Here is an 18,811-nt window from a genome sequence, read left to right on the forward strand (position 1 = left end):
ATAATATTATTACAAAAACAAACACCATGAAATTAGAAAAACATGAAAAAATAAAAACATGCTGAGAATATTTCATGAGAATATTTCAGGTAGGAAACATTATTAGGTCTTTAAGTTTGTTCTTGCAGTCAAAATAAGTGAGTTTTGAGAGCCCTCTTGAATGTGATCACTGTGTCTTTGTGTCTAAGTTCAGTGGGCAATTCATTCCACGTTGCTGGGCCCTGGTATGTAAAAGAACGCTGTCCATATGACTTTGTTTTCATAGTGGGAATAATGAATATACGATTGTCAGAAGAGGAGCATAAGTATCTTGCTGGTGTGAACACATGGGTGAGATCGGATAGGTATGTTGGACTAGAGTCCGACAGTGAAACGTAGCACAGAGAACAAATTTTGTGTTTGATTCTGGATCGAATGGATGGCCAGTGAAGGGTACAGAGCAGTGGGGAGGTGTGCTCTGATCGTGGTACTCTAAGTATGATCCGAGCAGCTGTTTTGAACTTTTTTAAGTTTCTGGAGGAGATATTGAGATGAACCAGACAGAATTGAGTTACAATAGTCCAGTCTTGAAAGTACTAATAAACACACAAGTGTTTTAGTGGCATCAACTGAAAGATATTTGCAAATTAAGCTGATGCGCCTCAGCTCAAGATATGCAGCCTTGCATATGTTCATGACATGGTGCAATGTGAGAGTACTGTCCAGAGTAACACCTAGGTTTCGTACTGATTGTGTGAATTTAATGTTGGTGTTGCTGATATTTATTGTTTGAGGTAAAGGATGTGAATGAGAAAGTCTTTGTGTTGTGATCAGAATAGCCTCAGTTTTATCATCGTTCATCTGCAGCTTGTTACATGTCATCCATGATTTCACATTAGAAATGCACCTCTCTACACCTTGGATGGTAGCATCAGCTTCAGTTGGGTGGCTAGATTTGTATATTTGGGTGTCATCAGCGTACAATTGGTGAGACACTGGATGATGATCTATGACACTTGGGAGCAGGTGATGTTATTGTTGTTGTTGTAGGGTTTAACGCCATTTTTCAGCACACAATAGGCTATACATGGCGGCCAATTTTAATGGTGGAGGAAGAACCAGGGAAATCCCCAGAAAGAACCACCGACCCTAGAGAAGCTACTGGCAAGCTTTCTCACATACCCACATTGGCAGAATCCGAGACTCGAACCTACGCAGACAGAGGTTAGAGGGCAGTGATCCGTAACGGAGAGCGCTTTAGACCACTCGGCCACTTGGGGCCCCGAAAGCGGCTGAGTGTACAGAATGAAGAGAGGAAGTCCAAGAACAGACCCCTGTGGAATACCACAACATAGATCAACTGGGCTGGAGTGTATTCCATTTGCAGACACAATTTGTGTCCTGTTGACCAAATATAACTTGAACCACAGTAAGGCTGTATCATGAATGCCAAATACATGCTGGAGACGGTGAAGTAATATATCATGGTCTATTGTGTCAAATGCTGCAGACAAATCAAGGAGGGTGAGGACTGTAATCTTTCCACTACCCAATGCAGAGAGAATGTCATTAACTACTTTTAGAAGAGTAGTTTCAGTACTGTGGCAAAGGCAATATGCAGATTGTACATTGCTAAAATGACTGTTTGAATTTAGATGAGATACAAGCTGGGATAGAACAACCTTTTCTAAGATTTTTTATATCAATGGGAGATTAGAAACAGGGCGGTAGTTCTTTAAATCGTTATGGTCTAGTGTTGGTTTCTTCAGCACTGAAGCACTCAAGCAGCAGTGATGTTGGAATTGGATCAAATTCACATGACTTTTGGTGCACTCTTCATCAGGATTGTACGTACGAAATCCATAGAGACAGGTTCAAATGCTGCTAATGGTTGCCACTCAAATTCTGTATCCCAACTGTATGGTGTCGACAAGTCAATTGAAATTGTGGTGTCAAGCTTATCTCTAATGGTTAGTACTTTGTCACAGAAGAAATTTGCAAACATATCCGGAAGGTCGACTGGAGAGAAGGTAGTTGGAAGTGGTGTACATTTGTTCCTTGACATTAGCTTGTTAGTAATCTCGAAGAGCTCTTTGCAGCTGAAACTTTCCATGATCTTAGTAGTGTAGTGGGCTGATTTCGCTGCTGCATGGACTATATTTGTGACATTCTTCTTAGCAGCTTCATAGATCTCCTTATGAATAGTGAGTCTGGTGGAAAGCCAGAGTCTCTCAGCTTTATGGCGGTCTCTTTCAGCAATGCGAAGCTGGTCCTTAATACTGCTATACCATGAGGAACACTTTTAAATTGATACTCTGCACTTGGTAGCTGGTGCACCTTTCTCAAGCAATGAACGCAGACAGTTATCGAGTTGTTCTGCGGTAGGAGGTAAGCAAGTTGTTAGGTTAGCTTGGATGTCGTGCATTAGTTTGGTTCTATTTATCATACGGAGGTTTCTCTTAGTAGCAGATAAAGGTGGAGGGTTAGGGACTGATACGTCAAGATGGCATATAATGCAGAGGTGATCTGATGCAAGGTCATGGGATACCAAGGAGGACCATAGCATGTTATCATCAGGTCTATGAAGAATCCAGTCTAAAATGTGACCATGTTTATGGGTGGGTTGGTTAACTGACTGTTTGAGGTTGAAAACATTAATGGAATCTATGAGTTCTGATGTATCTGAGTTTCCGGGACAGTCAAAGTGAAAGCTGAAATCTCCAAGAATAATCAGGTTGCCACCTATCGAATTTCCATAGTCCAGGAGATTCGGAAACTGCTCCAAAAAGAGAGAGTCAGCCAGTTTGTTTAAACATTTATACATTCTAAATGTTATCTGGACTGAGGCCATTCTGATCATAGCACAAAGACTTTCTCATTCACATCCTTTACCTCAAACAATAAATATCAGCAACACCAACATTAAATTCACAGTCAGTATGAAACCTAGGTGTTACTCTGGACAGTACTCTCACAGTGCACCAACATGTCATGAACATATGCAAGGCTGCATATCTTGAGCTGAGACGCATCAGCTCCATTCGCAAAAATCTTTCAGCAGATGCCACTAAAACACTTGTGTGTTCATTAGTACTTTCAAGACTGGACTATTGTAACTCAATTCTGTCTGGTTCATCTCAATATCTACTCCAGAAACTTCAAAAAGTTCAAAACACAGCTGCTCGGATCATACTTAGAGTACCACGATCAGAGCACACCTCCTCGCTGCTCTGTACCCTACACTGGCTACATTCGATCCAGAATCAAACACAAAATTTGTTCTCTGTGCTACGTTTCACTGTCGGACTCTAGTCCAACATACCTATCCGACCTCACCCATGTGTTCACACCATCAAGATACTTACGCTCCTCTTCTGACAATCGTATACTCATTATTCTCACTATGAAAACAAAGTCATATGGACAGTGTTCTTTTGCATACAAGGGCCCAGCAACATCGAATGAATTGCCCACTGAACTTAGACACAAAGACACAGTGATCACATTCAAAAGGGCTCTCAAAACTCACTTACTTCGACTGCAAGAACAAACTTAAAGAGCTAATAATGTTTCCTACCTTAAATATTTTCAGCAAGTCTTTTTTGTTTTCTAATTTCATGGTGTTTGTTTTTTGTAATCGTATCATTATATACGTTTTTTCTGTTATAGCTGTTGTCTAATGTTGTAAAGCGCTTAATGCTTCTAAAGATTAGATGCTATACAAAGTCCTCATTATTATTATTATTATTATTATCTAGACTCCAAGGATAGTTCCTAAGACTCTGGACATGGTATCTGATGGCTCAACTATTTTATACTTTAATTTCTTCTGTTTTTCTTCATAGTATTGTGAACAAATTTTTTTTCAAACTCAAGGCATAAATATCAAAACATATTACCTCATCTATCTCGGCTACCCTGTCTGTCTCCTCTTGCAGTTGCTCAGCCAGAATTGCCTTTTCTTCAATGATTTGGGCATACTTGCGTTCCAGTTCATTACAATCCTCTCTTGCCTTTTCAAATGATTCCTTGAACTTCTTCAGCTCATCTTCCTTCTGCTGAAGCTTCTCCTCTGTTCCTGTCACAGACAGCAGGGGCTTCACCTGGAACAATAGTAAACAAAGGATATAACAAAATGTAATAAAATGTCACTTGATAAAGTCATTATTGCAGCTAGTGGGTAGGACAGCATTATAAGCAAGGCTGTTTTCTAAATGGGTATGCTGTATTTAAAAGACCAAAAATAAGATCTGTGATGTAAGGGAACCACATGTAATTTGTTCTTATCAGCAAAGAACTAAAAGAACTAACGTGAAAAGAATTAACAAAATAGTAAAGTATGTGTTCCTACAGCTATCTTGAAACAAGTCAATTCCCTGTCAAGTGTGTCTGACATCCCTGCTGTATCAGAATTCCATTTGTGACATACTGCTTGTAAATTAATCTTCATGATGTGTGTTGACAATGATCTGATCAATCAGATATGGCAATCTTCTGCACAATTTCTTGCTTTAGTTCATTTAATACATTCTATGTTATTAGTCTTCTTCTTTGTGATAAAGTGAGGGTAAACCTTTATGACACTTTTGATAGAACAATAAAGTAACAACCAATGACTCAAGTGAAATGTACTTGTAGTGAGAGCACCAGCAAAATATTCCCCTTATAGTAGCAATGAAGGAAGAACTAGACTATACCTTGGTGAAAAGTCTCCACCATGCCCAGTTCCTCAGTTTCAGGTAGGCTGCACAATTCCTCTGGATTACTCGGATTGCACTCAGCTGCTGCAGACGCTTCTGGTAATTCCTTGAAAGATGAAAAATACCATGAAAAGGGTTCAGTGAAATAGATAATGTTGTGTTTATTGATATGCAACTGCTAAACTTTCAGAATGAAGTTAATTATAAACAAGTATGTAAGTAAGGCACTGGAAATACATTCCTGAAACTACCTGCAGTGTTTCAGCCAGCTTGAGAAAAAGATCGTTCAAGGTGAGTCCGAGAATACAATTTATCAAGGATAGGGAAAATTAAACAAAACACCTACCCTTAAGTAGAAAAATGCACAATTAAATTTGAATAACTAATGTCCTATTTACCAGAAAAATAATAAAATGCCGAGCCGTACAAATCATGAACAGAACAAATGCTAACAGCATTCTTTTGCATACCAGGGCCCAGCAACGTCGAATGAATTGCCCACTGAACTTAGACACAAAGACAGTGATCACATTCAAGAGGGCTCTCAAAACCCACTTATTTCGACTGCAAGAACACACTTAAAAACCTAATAATGTTTCCTACCTTAAATATTCTCAGCATATTTTTTTATGTTTTCTAATTTGATGATGTGTTTTTGTAATCATATCATTATATGACTTTTAACTTATAGGTGTTGTATAATGTTGTAAAGCGCTTAGAGCTTCTAAAGATTAGGTGCTATACAAAGTCCTCATTATTATTATTATTATTAATAAACTCTCAAGTGAGCTTAAATTAACAAAAAATACATGATGGGTATAATCCAAATGTTTATGAAGAATATGCACATAAGACATATAATGAATTGTCAATATGAAGCAATGGCAAATCTTCAATGTAAACATATAAACATTAAAGCCAGGAAAAGAATAAAGGGGCAGTAGGCTATGGCAAGCTATGGGATGTCCCAGGGATGGATCCAGTGTTCAGGACTCTCCTGTTTCACTCTAACAGGAGGACAAATTCTTCCAGAGTAACTTCCACACAGAAAAGTACCAGCTATGCAAATGCAACAGGTACGGTATTCCAGATATTAAAACTCCCACTCATATCTCAAGCTTTGAAGCTCTGGAACATTGTAGAATTTGCTGCACATCATCACACACAGACACAACATTTTAATGGGCAGGTTCCCATAATCTCTGCCTTTTCTTTCAAAAGTTCATAAACAACAAAGGCTATAATTAAGGTAACAGACCTTCTAGCTATTGTCCCTCTACACAGTGCCTGGAACTGTATGATGATATCAGTCAGCTTCAAGTCTCTCTCCTCCTCAAGATGAGCTAAAACTCCAGCACGGAAAAATATCTTGCTCTGACCAATACGGTACAGATTAGGATCCAATTCTAGCGCTGCAATCTGAAAGGTAAAATTCAAATGCATTTACTGTACATTTACAATGTTTGTACCCAGCTGCAAACAACAAACTCCTTAAGACTAATGTACCACTAGATTAATGCCTATTCTTTCAGTTCCATTTCTAGCAAACAGTGTAAACCCAGAACTGTTGGAATATTATGTGAGAAAGAAAGAGAAATAAAAAAAGAGAACTGCAGATTATATTGGTCAGTAACAATTTATGTTCACTCTGTTGAAAGCAAGCCAAACTATTCAGGTGTTGGCATGAATTTTCCATGAGAATAATAATCCACTGCTACAATGCTTGAATCTCTTTGTGATGCCACGTTATACCAATGGTCGACTAAAATGAAAGCAGTCATCAACCAATGATTATATCAGCAGGAAAATGGGCACACCTTACACAGGCTTTATTCAAAATTATTATCAAGTAAATGTGAATTAAAGAAAACATATTTGTCAAATTTCTTTGCATAAAGGCTTCACAAGTCTCCAGTCTGTTTTACAGCATGCTGAAACAGCTTAATTTCATCATATACAGCATGGTGATCATATGTGGCAGATCTAACAGATTATCTCCATCTTCACTGACAATAAGCAAAACTGTTTTTAAGTTTATTCTCATTTGGAAACATCAGTATTTAAATAAACTATATCAAAAGTAATGGATGGAGGAAACAAAGTTATGATTTCATCACATCAATATTGCAAAGACACAATTGTCAAATTAACGATATATTTTACCAGAACCCAAAGTTTTCAGATAGCTTGTTGGAATTATTTTCTTTAGATTTTCAGCCATTAATAAAGATAATTATTTGGCAGACTGAAGACTGCTAAAACTGCCAACAATAATGAATTCCTTGTAAATTACCCAACTAATTTTCACTGATTTAAATACTAACAAGAAGCCAGTCATCTACACCCACTCCTGTAATTCTGTTTCTGAAAACAAACAAATTTATATATAGGAAGTTTAAATTTACATATTATACAGGGAAGTGAGAAGAATCTGTTAACGTATATCTGATTTAATATATATATTTTATTTAATTTTGTCAGTTTTAAAAATTTTATTCTATTATATGCTATTATAAGGTAAATTTATTCACTGTAGATGATACTTTTTTTTCAGGAAATGGTTTGACCTTGACTGTTAGTTTATAAACAACAGGTGTTGATCTAAATTCTGACCTGGGTAAACAAAGTTCTATTTTATTTTTAAATGAATGGTTGTTATTAATGTCATGATGAAACTACTTGAGTTATGAATTAAATACTTTCTTTTTTTTAATTCTGGGAATAAAATCACTGGTCTAATCAAGGCCATATTCTGTGTATGTGATATAAACATGATCACATGACCCTTGTTGGTGTTTTGAAAAAGCCCATAAAACTCAATGTTTGAGAGAAATAATTTTCAGCAGAAGTTGGGCAGTTAAAGTGTTATGTTGTGCTGTTTAGAGTTATTTTAAATTACTTGTCTGAAGTTATTTCAAATCACTTGAATTCAAAAAGGATTAATTCTGTTATTTGTCTGGATATATTCTGAAGAGTGTTCACACTGGGAAAAACATTATTACAAATTCAATTTGGATTTCCAACACCGGAGTGCCATTATTTGTATTGCTACAAGGAACTGTAGATAAGCACAGTACTGACTACAGCATATGTCATCGTCATCCATCTTGGATTTTACATCAGGATTCGAATTTGAAATTATTAGAACATTTATTACTAGGACTTTTCCAATTTAATTCATGGATTATTCTTAGATTCCATTTGGATTTGTTTCTTGACACCGTAAGTTCTCCTTTTTTCATTTTTTACAGAATTTTCCAGGAAAATAAATTATTTGTTAAATTTTAAAAAGTTTGTTGTTTTCACTCTTTCTGTGTTACTGTTTATTTGAGCCTAAACAGGTAACAAACCATATGCACTTTTTTAATTTGAGTCCAGGTGTTATTGGTACATTAGCTTCTAGAAAAGTACAGGATTCAAAATACACTGTAGCAAGCTGCAGAATAGCTACCTTTTGTGCTTTTGCTGCTCAATAAAAGATCGTCATTTTTTGGGTAACCAAGAATATTAGAGCGTCCGCTATAAAGGATTCAAACATTATTTGTGAAAGAACAAATTAGTTTGTTTTTTTTTGATAATTCTTAATTTCCTGTGATGTGACAAACATACACAGAATGAGAATTTCCATCTGTCTGGGAGGACTGAATCAGAGGTAACAAGAAAGCTATCCTAATGTAATGTGATCAGGCAATGTATTTACCGGAGAAACAAATGTGTTTGATGGAGTGATGGAGAGTCCCCAGTTACATATTCAACACCCAATGAAACTGAAACTCATTCCAATCCTTGAGCAAGTAATACTGGGTGTAGGATAAATATGTATAATAATGTACAACATGGAAATAATAGTGCCTAAAAGCTGACATCTGAGGTATACCATCATGTCGGCCAAATCTGCGCAATGTAAACATTGGATCTCATGTTATATTTTGTCAAATATCAATCTTGCATCAAGAAAGAATGATTGTACTTTAAGAAAAGTGATATTTATAAAGTGTACAAAAATATCCCACATTCTGACTTGAAATGCATATGAAAATATGATTTCTAAATGTCAACATGAAGACCCACTCCATGAACTTTATGAACCTCAAGCCCAGAAAATCCTATTTACAACTGAAACTGTTAGAATCATAGAAATAAATGCATTATATAAAAGATGGAAATGTACAACTTAAAAAAATTCTGCATTTTAATCCAAGTTTCCATATTTGCAAGAAGTTGTCCCACACATACAAAATCGTCTGCTACCCAACATGTCATCTTGCCGCTATAACTGGATTGTCATGAAATTTCTGTGTATTGACTGTTTCTAAATTCTTTAGTAATTTTTCCCCATAAACAAGATGTTGTAAACACATTAATACCTATCATTGTTGTTTCGCTTCCCCATAATAGCTTATTTTGTATAAAATGTTGAACATGACTAATTTTTTAGATTGGTTTAATTTGCTTAATATTGCTTGCCATTTATTGGCATTGTTACGTTGAATTTTGTAAAACTAGCTATAAACCTGACCTAATTACTCAATTGAACTGCTGACAGAAACAGTCCAAAGTAATGTATTTCATTTCTATAGCCTAATGGATAAACATTACATCTTTTCAAAGCTGTGCACAGAATTGGCCAACATATTACGAGTCAGGAAAACACGGGGGGTGGTATCCCCTGTGTCCAAAATTAATATTATTTTGAACAGAATATTCTGGTGACAACTGCCTCTTTTTTCAAATGGTAAGCATTGCTGTATTTTATTTTCGTCAATTGGTCGAATTCGGTATGCGTTTTGCTTCAGTATTGGAGACGGAAACCTTAAGTGCGCAGAAATGCCCGACAGCATTGTATATCTGCATGAATGTAGGCACTGTGTGTGTGTTTTGGATTTTTAACGTAGCTTTAATAATTTTCCAATCATATCACTATGACGTCTACAGTGTGGCAGTTTAAAGTGATGTCTAGCACTGGGGCATCATGTTGCAGACATGATGTCCCACCCAGTCACATTATCCTGACACCAGGCCAACCAGTCCTAACACTTACCTTTTAATGCTGAGCGCCAAGCAAGGCAGCTGTTAGTATCATTTTTAGAAGTCTTTGGTATGACTCGGCCGGGAATTGAACCCGCAACCTCCCACATCCGAGGCAGTCACTCTAACCACTAAGCCACCGGAGCGGTTAATGTAGGCACTGTAATCTGACCATTTGTAAAACAAGCTGAAAAGATGACTACCCTTTATCCACACCCTTCCATTCTCTGTTTTCCAAAATATGTTCTGACACACTGATTGTGTGGTTGTTCGTGTTTTAATGACACATTCAACACATATAACATGCCAAGGCAGCTAAATGCCTTCCACAAAGACATCTCAATGCACCTGGCCTGGACTGGCCTTGGCAGATATCAAACCAGCAACCCATGGATTACATGTCCAACAACAATAACTGACCTACTGTGATTCTCTAGCCTGGATGTGTCACCAGTCATATCGAGAGATCTATGAATAATATTAATTCCTATGAAGTGTGTTTGTTACTTATCACATGCAAAATTCTTAAGTCTATTACACTGTATAAGCAAGGCTGTATGCATTGAGGAAAGAATACTGGCATAAACATATCATTGTCTATTCAAGCCACTCAACAGATTTTACACACTTTCCCATGAATGACTATTTCAGGAATTCCTAAATAAAGTATAGGAATGATGGAATAGAGGTATATTTTAATTATATAATATTGTAAAGTTGACACTTTGTTTAAAGAGCAGGAAAAGATAAGAATGGAACCACTGGCATCTCAAGCTTATCCTCAATAGAAAAGCCTGCAGCAAAAAGAAATGCTGTTGACAACACCGATGACATATCTTTCCCCAAACAATAGCAAAGTCTTGCTTATCTACTGTGGACTTAACAATAATAAACAAAACAATATACCATCTTTTCCACAGACTTTTTCCCATCCATGAAACCCTTCGGAATGGAACTGGGTGTAAGAATCTCATATCTCTGACGGAATTCCTGGAAGAGGATTCTGTTGGGGAAGCCCTGACGACAGATACGGATTCCTTCCAATACACCATTGCATCTCAGCTGCTCCAGCACCAATAGAGATTCAATCTTTCCTGCCTGAAATTCAAAGGTAAGATATTAAATACTGGAAAGATAGTTTTGAAATTAGCCCTTGGTACCCTATCCCCCACCATGAAATCTGCACACACATTAATGAAGGAACAGTTGTGACATACGAGTGCATTTTTAATATAATATCTAGCAATGATCCAAGTTAAAGTTAACTTATGCTGGGTTCAAAAATAAAATTAAAAATTTCAACTGTGACAAAGACTTCTTCAACATATCATTAAATTACAGGAAAGCCATTTATAAGAAGTAAAATTTGTAAATTTTTTAAAAATCAGTCTTTTGACTGGTACCTTCTTCTCGTGGTTTGGAATGATACAGCGGACAAAGTTGGGATTAGTATTGCGCAGCGTTGCCATAAGTTTGGCAAGCTGTTCTTTGTACAGCTGTCCAACTGTACGGAACATTCCTTTCCTGGTGCGAGATCCAAACATTGTGTCCCCTCCTGCCACGGCTCCCATACCAACGATCTCAGCTGAATTAGAGTAAAACATGGGTTTTCATACAAACAGTAAAGTACTACCTCTTTATTTACAAAACTACTGTGGAACACATTTGAAACAAAGCTATTGTGACCAAAGAATTTGTTAATTAAAACAGAATTTCATTTAAAAAAGGAATAGTTACAGCTCAATCTTCATTTACAAGAGTAACAACGACAATGCAAGCTCTCTTAAGCAGCCACCACAAGGAATCAATAAATTTGGAGTGCCATAGGAGTTGGTTGCTCAATCTGGCTAATAAGAAGTAATTCATTATCCCCTAAGCCAAACAACTAGGTTGCCACTTACACCATATAGGCAAAGGGATCACCTAGTGTAGTAACAGTCTTCTCACTGAGGCTCACTTGCAATATCTCATTTTTGAAAGTGGTTACTCAAAACACTTTGATTACTTTTTGTGTTGTATCCCTTCCATTAAAATGAAATTTGGCATTAAGGCCTTTCATTTTGTATAGATGATGCCAATGTGCCTTGAAATATGGCCACTCTTAATTTAAAAAACTTTAAAAAAATCTTCTGACTTCTCCACAGAAACTGAATTTGATCAAACTGGATAAAAAGCATTCTGATCCTTTCAATAAAGGGTTTTCCAATACAAACAATGCAAAAAAATCACCATTAAATGTGGCTAGTTACTGAAAATAGAAATTCTTTTGAATGACTTATCAAAAACCACTCAACACAATTAAAAAATTTTGACAGAAAGTATCATGGCATTAAGAACATTTAAGCTTTAACAATTAATGCCAATCTGCCATAAACTTGGCTGCTGATACAAAAAATAACTTCTACAATACTGCAAGATTTAGAATGAGTTTGAGTGAAACTTTTAGGGCCTTATAGAAATGATGCTAATCCACTATTAAATTTGGTGGATGCTGTACAGAAAAATGTTTATACAACTCTGATTAAATTCTTTGATTCCGATTGAAGGTTTTTCTATTTTTAGTAACAGCAGACATCTCTGAGGGCAGAACGGCATCATTAGAACAAGCCAGGATGCTGTCAATTTGGGTCATAAATAATAGGAATTATTCAAATCTGTATTAAAGAATTATTTTTAAAATTAAATCTCGCTCAATTAAAGAGGCCTTGGGTTTAAACATGCTTTTTACAGGCATCTTTCCCTATAATGTGACACATTGCAGTCCATCATGACAGACTACTTAGGATATGGAAATTCATCCATGTTGATGCCTGGTCTATTCCGTAAAGAATGCCTGCAGCACAAATTTTGTTATCAAGGTAATCCAAACCAGATTTTTTTGTTTGCTTTAAGTTTCTACAGCAAGTCAGGCTGATGTGGTTTCTTACTGGTCAACTATTCAGTTGGTTTTGTGAAATATTAGTGCTTAGGTATGTTTTCAGAAAAGAATAACAAAGGAATAACAAAGAGGCGTTGCAAGCATTTCTCTGATCTACATTTACATGGCTATACAAGGCAGAGTGCCTAAGACCATTTGGCCACACGCCCCATCCCCAATCAAGTTCTGTTTCATTGCAAAAGAATCTTACCTAAATATCAGAGGCTGATAGAAATGATAATTATCCATATTTTGCAGTATTTAGATTTTAGCAAAACATACTATGTACAAGCACTCTCTTATTATAATGAAAAATGGTTAAATGCAGTATATACCAAACCATGGTATGATGAGAATCATATAAATATTGGCTAAAAGGGCCCACAGCTGTATCAAGTTACATCCAGATTTGTTATAATTAAGGGCATTATAATAAAGGACTGCTTAATTTGCACATAAAAATACCATCTGTTTCTCATACTGTAAACAGCCAAGATTTTACACAATGGACAAATTTATGTGCAACTTTTTGGGGTATAACTGCATACATGCACAGATTTGAAAGGATTTGGCAGCTAGTGCTGCTGAATCTTTGACACAATTGCCACTTTTTAGCAGTCATCAGCATCAAACATGGAAAGGAAAAAAGGAGTTTTGTACAATTTAAGAACAAAAGCAATTCAGAGAAAGTTGATACTACATAAATTTTTCCAGCCTGCACAACTGTAACAGTGGTCTTTACCATCCTTCCAAATATTGGCAACAAAGCTGTCAGATGAAGCTTGTAGAAGTGAGACTACATTCTCATTCAAGGGATCCATGTTCTTCATCAGCCACTGATCTGCAGAGTAGTCCACCTGTAGTAAAAATGTGGTGTATACAAAACTTTCTACAGAGAAATCTGTCTTAAAAACAAAAGTAAGTAAACTGAACTGATGCTCTACTGGGTGAAAAGAATTTCCTGGAATTACCATTTCTTCCCTTTATGTGCTATGTGCCAAAAACCATTTTGGATACTCTACAGTGATGGAAAGATTTTCAAATCAACTGCTGTGGCAGACATATTGGAGATCAGATTGGCACCATTGTCATTTGGGACAAAGCAGACACCATTAGAAGTCTTTTGGTGAAAACCCCATGTCATAATTATCTATTCAGCGGGAATAGTGACACAATTTTTAAGACAGTCATCATCGCAGCCATCCTGAATATAAAACAGGCACCATTTTCATTTAGGACTAAATATGTATAAGAAATCTATTTGTGAAATCCCCATGTTGATATAGCCATCCATTTGTGAAGAGCAGAGATAAAAAAAAAACTTTAAGATAAGTCACCATGTGGGCCATATTGAGGGTTATTCATTTTCATTTAGAACCAGCTCAACACCAAAAGAACTCCTCTGATGAAAACACCATGTCAAAATGACTTTCCAGTTAAAAGCAAAGAAAACAAGATCTTCAAGATGGTCATATACTGGACATCACACAAGCAACATTTTAATTTAAGATCAGTGAATCAATACAAGGCCTTTTAGTGAAAGTCCATATGTCAATATGACCATTCATTCAGAATAAGTAGTGAAAAAACACCAACTAGACATCATAAGAACTCATCTGATTTAAAAACAAAACAAAAACAACCTGACATCATAAGAAGTCTTCTCACGAAATCCCGATACTGATATGACCACCAGCCATTCAAGAGTAGTGATAAAATTGTCAATAATGGTTGCTGTGGTGGCAATATTGGAAATCCAAGCAGCACCATTTTCATTTAGGACTAACTAGATCATGTGATAAATGTATGTGTCAAGTTTCTGGACAATCCTTCAAGTAGTTTAGGCAAAATGACTTTAACAAACTTGGGTTAACTAACAGATGAACCACATGATGAACTAATATATTAATTCAAAGTGCTAAATCAAACAGGGGCTATAACTCTATTTAATTTTGATAATATGGTGCAAATTTCATTGGACCTGTATGTCTGCTTAAGATATATTGCAGGTGCATAAATGTGAAAAAGATTATAAGGAAAATCACATTAAAATGAATTTTAAAAAACCTGAACCATGTTGCAATAGGGTGAGTTAACAGTGACACACCACTGTAGCAGGATTTGTAACAGGACATAATATAATTTGATATCCATTACCATATCTACCTTACATGTAGGATAATGAGCTACAGGAAATCACTTGATTACTTCTCACTTACCTTTCCTGCATAATGAATCAAGCTGAAGTCTGCATCCGAGCGGAAATCTGATTTCTCAAACTTTGGATGTGTGGAATGTTGGGCAACTAGCTTGTCAACGAAAGTCTTGTCTGTAGCCTTTGGGAACCAACACTCTTCATCCAAAAGTGCAAGGATGCCCATAGGCTGAAATTATGATTGAAAATGAAATTGTCTTTAATCATTAAATGAAACAGAGTCCGTTATAGTAATTGTTTATCAAGATGTCTTTTATCAAGATTTTTTTATTGTCTTTATAATGAAGAAATCTTTTGAACATGAGGAACCAACTAATGTAATGAATATTTCTTTGATAATTCTTACCTGATCATAATACAAGGTGGAAGATTTACAACCATACAAATTCAGGCTTCCCAAGCTTAAGATGTTAACCACATCTTTTGGCTTGTCTCTGGAATAAAATTGCTTTAAATAAAACTTTTGCTTGCTGAGATACAGTTGGACAAGAGTGGTCTAGCCTAGGATTGGCACACAATCTCGGCAATCATTACTTACAACTGGAGTGCAAGTGGATGCCCTTCAAGGTATGTAACTGCAGAGAGGGCACGGAAGTAATGTGCCTATAAATTGATAAAGTATTACCAAAGAAACAGATTTGACTGAAAATTTATTTCCTCTTTAAGAATGTTTCCCAATAATAATGTTAGGAGAAAAGTTATTATTTTGTGGGAGTAACCATCAGGTTTTGACCTGGCTACAGTTCCTTATGTGAAGCTTCCTTGAGACTTTTGTGGGATACGGAGTAGTGTCATTACAGGTCAAGGAAGGGAAGTGGACTTGGACCAAAACATTTGAATTCCCACAAATCCAGTTAAGTAGAGAAACCTGTGACATTACAAGGCTACAGAGTGACCTGGAAAGGTAGCCTGTTGCACTGCTCATATGGGTCCCACCTGGTCAAAATGAGGTCACTGGGATAAAAGTCATCGATGTAAAACCCTGTGAACGTCATCCCAAACTTTCATCCCAAGACTTAAATGATTTTAGTCAGCGAGCAGTTGTGCATGAATGCTATGCTGGTGATGACTACCCTAATCTCATGGGTCAATATGTATAAGAAATACAATGAGAGATGTTACAACAGTTACATTACAAGTCATATGGTTCTGTAGTACATGACTCACAGGACTAAACTGTGATGAGAGAAGAAATGAAAATTGCATTCTATCTTTAAATTGTCTGTATTTTAATTTGGAAAGTTTGTCTGCCTTTTCTACATTTAATTTTGAACTACCATTGAGCTGAGGGTTTGCCATCTACTTCTGACCATCCAGCATGTGCATTGGACTCGTATTTAACACCATTATTGGGTTCAAAATCACTCAGTGGTATCTCTATTAACACTTTCCCAGCTCCAATAATCCAATATACTTTAAAAAATGTTTTATCCATAAATCTCAAAAAGCTTCAAAGTTATGTAGTGGAAGGGAAAAAGTGATGAAAACAAAAAATATTGAACTACGACCTTGACCTTGTTAGCACCTCAATGTGGAACATTACACTCCTTCCAGAGATGATGTACAAGCAAGCCAAATCTCATCCATAAATCTCAAATGTCTTTAAAGTTACAAGGTAGATAGAAAAGGCTGATGGAAAATACAAAATACTGGGTAATGATGAAGATTTTGAGGACAAGATCCCAAATGTGGTATGACACATCTTTTCAGTGAAGATGTACAAGTATACTATGTTTTGTCCCTTAATCTCAAATGACTTCAAAGTTATGGATCTGAAGAAAAAGTGTGATGAAAATAAAAAAATATTAATCTGTGACCTTGGCCTTAAAGATATAGCTCCCAATGTGGTATGTGGTACACCTTCTAGTGATTATATGCAAGTATAGGAAGTTTCATTCCTTACTTTCTAATGGCTTTATCATTCTAGAGCAGAAGGTGAAGGGTGACAGGAAATGAAATTACTGAACTGTGATCTTGACCATGATGAAAGGACCCCCAATGTGAGACACACCATTTAATCATGACAAAAAAGTGAAAAGTGATAAAGCTTTCACCAATTTACTCTACCCTATGACCATACACACATTACATGCAAGTCAGTGTTATGATGAGGGATTTTAAAGTAAGGAATCCTGTATTCTTTTTCCCCTTATATTTATCCCAAGCAAGAAAAGCAACAAGACTGAAGTGGAGCTGTGACATTTATTGACTTGGGAATTTAGCTGAATATTTATTATCTGCTTCCAATTACCATAGATATTGTATAAGCTCTAACCATATTTATTTATCTGCTTAAATCAAGTTTACATTTTAATGTAAATATTCCAACATCTCACCTTCTCCAGGAGGTCAATAGTGGGCTGTAGATCAAGACCGAAGTCAATGAATTTCCATTCTATGCCTTCTTTCTGATACTCTTCTTGTTCCAGGATGAACATGGTATTGTTGAACAGTTGCTGCAGTTTCTCATTGGTGTAATTGATACACAGTTGCTCAAACGAGTTCAGCTAAACATGGGGAAAAAAACACATGTAGAGAGATCTTATCTTACTGTTCATAGATATTACAATTATGAAGTGAACTGAACCATATTATTGTAGAATTATAAAGTTACAGCAAATGAAAAACTGAAGATTCCATTTATCATAAAACTGCACACATTTTTAGTTATCACTGCATTATACTGAAGGATGTTATTTCAGTGTGTTATACAAAGTTTATGACAGGATTTTAAACCAAAAATAGTGATTCTGAAATATGAAAATGACATAAGTAAGACTTCCTCAAAGTGCATTTAACTGCTATGCATTAATCTCAACAGCTGCTGAGATCTGAAAGAGATTCAGTTTACTCTGTTCAGCACTTCTCCACCATAATGGAACTCAACTACAGCCAACTCCACAAATTACAATTTACTTTCTCTTTTCTTAATATCACCCTAACATTGTAATTACTTCTGACTGTGAATAATGCAGTCTCTGAAATGAAATTGAGCCATTTTGTGAAACTGGTACCAGACTATTTTTACAACTATGGCTCACCAACTGATAATCAATGACATGGTTTTTTTTTTCTCAATTTCTCTTTATCCTAATGAAGTGCAGTGGAACCCTGCTATAACGTGATAATTGGGGTCCAGAAAATTGGATCGCGTTAATATCGGGGTCAGGTCAATGTGGGGTTTTACAGTATTTTATTTTATTCAGAGAACAACTCATTGGCATATATATGTGTCTTCATGTCTAATGTGTATGATGAATAGGGTATCAACACCGTTTACTATCGTGCCATCGTGGCATGCAGTTCATCTATAATGCATGTAATTCCATCTAAAAATTGCAAACATATTTACAATAATTAATAATTTTTTTCCCCAGATGATTGTGTCTTAATTCAACGTCTAATATACAGCATGAACAGAGTATCAACGCTGTTTACTTGCCGTCTGGTATCGGACCGTCAGAGCTTGCAATTAATCCATAATACATGTAATTCCATTGTCAAAATTGCATACATATTTAAACTATTCAATAATTTTGTCACACATCATCATGTGTCTGAATTCAATGGGAAAAATTAACAGCAAAATTAGGTTAAGAAAGACAAATCACGTGTACGGTTCATTACGTTCCAGGGTCTATGAATGGTGTCTTTACAAATTTCATACTGCAAAATTGTCTCATATGCGTTTCCATGTACATTTATCCATTGCAAATTTCCAATAATTAACACTTGTACGCCTATTCGTTTGAACGACCACAGCAAGAATAATTAACAATCAACACATGCTTTCAGCATGCATATAACTTTTACATCAGATTCTGTGAATATCGAAAAAACGTGTGAAAACTACTATACTAATCACTGCGCAAAGTGCAGAGAACGACTTGCATTTGTGAACTTGCTTTTCCTTAACTGTAAAATATTTTTTATAAAAAAATAGGAAATTAATAACGAGTTCATAAACAAATA

General features: G+C 36.0%; 1 protein-coding gene across 7 annotated transcripts in view; it reads right to left on the minus strand.

The window, feature by feature from the left end:
- LOC149803270 (uncharacterized) overlaps positions 1-18,811 on the minus strand; it is a 350,601-nt gene that overhangs the window by 144,566 nt on the left and 187,224 nt on the right. For all 7 annotated transcript variants that reach the window (XM_089952935.1, XM_089952932.1, XM_089952930.1 and 4 more), the window contains 8 exons: positions 17,176-17,346; positions 14,844-15,008; positions 13,367-13,481; positions 11,111-11,292; positions 10,614-10,805; positions 5,938-6,098; positions 4,677-4,785; positions 3,879-4,082 (listed from right to left, as the gene is read on the minus strand). In XM_089952935.1, the coding sequence (XP_089809061.1) occupies positions 3,879-4,082; positions 4,677-4,785; positions 5,938-6,098; positions 10,614-10,805; positions 11,111-11,292; positions 13,367-13,481; positions 14,844-15,008; positions 17,176-17,346 (1,299 nt within the window). The remainder of the gene's footprint in view (positions 1-3,878; positions 4,083-4,676; positions 4,786-5,937; positions 6,099-10,613; positions 10,806-11,110; positions 11,293-13,366; positions 13,482-14,843; positions 15,009-17,175; positions 17,347-18,811) is intronic.

Source organism: Sinohyriopsis cumingii, chromosome 3 (genome assembly GCF_028554795.1).
Source record: "Sinohyriopsis cumingii isolate HCF-2022 chromosome 3, ASM2855479v2, whole genome shotgun sequence".
In the NCBI taxonomy this organism is placed as follows: Eukaryota; Metazoa; Mollusca; class Bivalvia; order Unionida; family Unionidae; genus Sinohyriopsis; species Sinohyriopsis cumingii.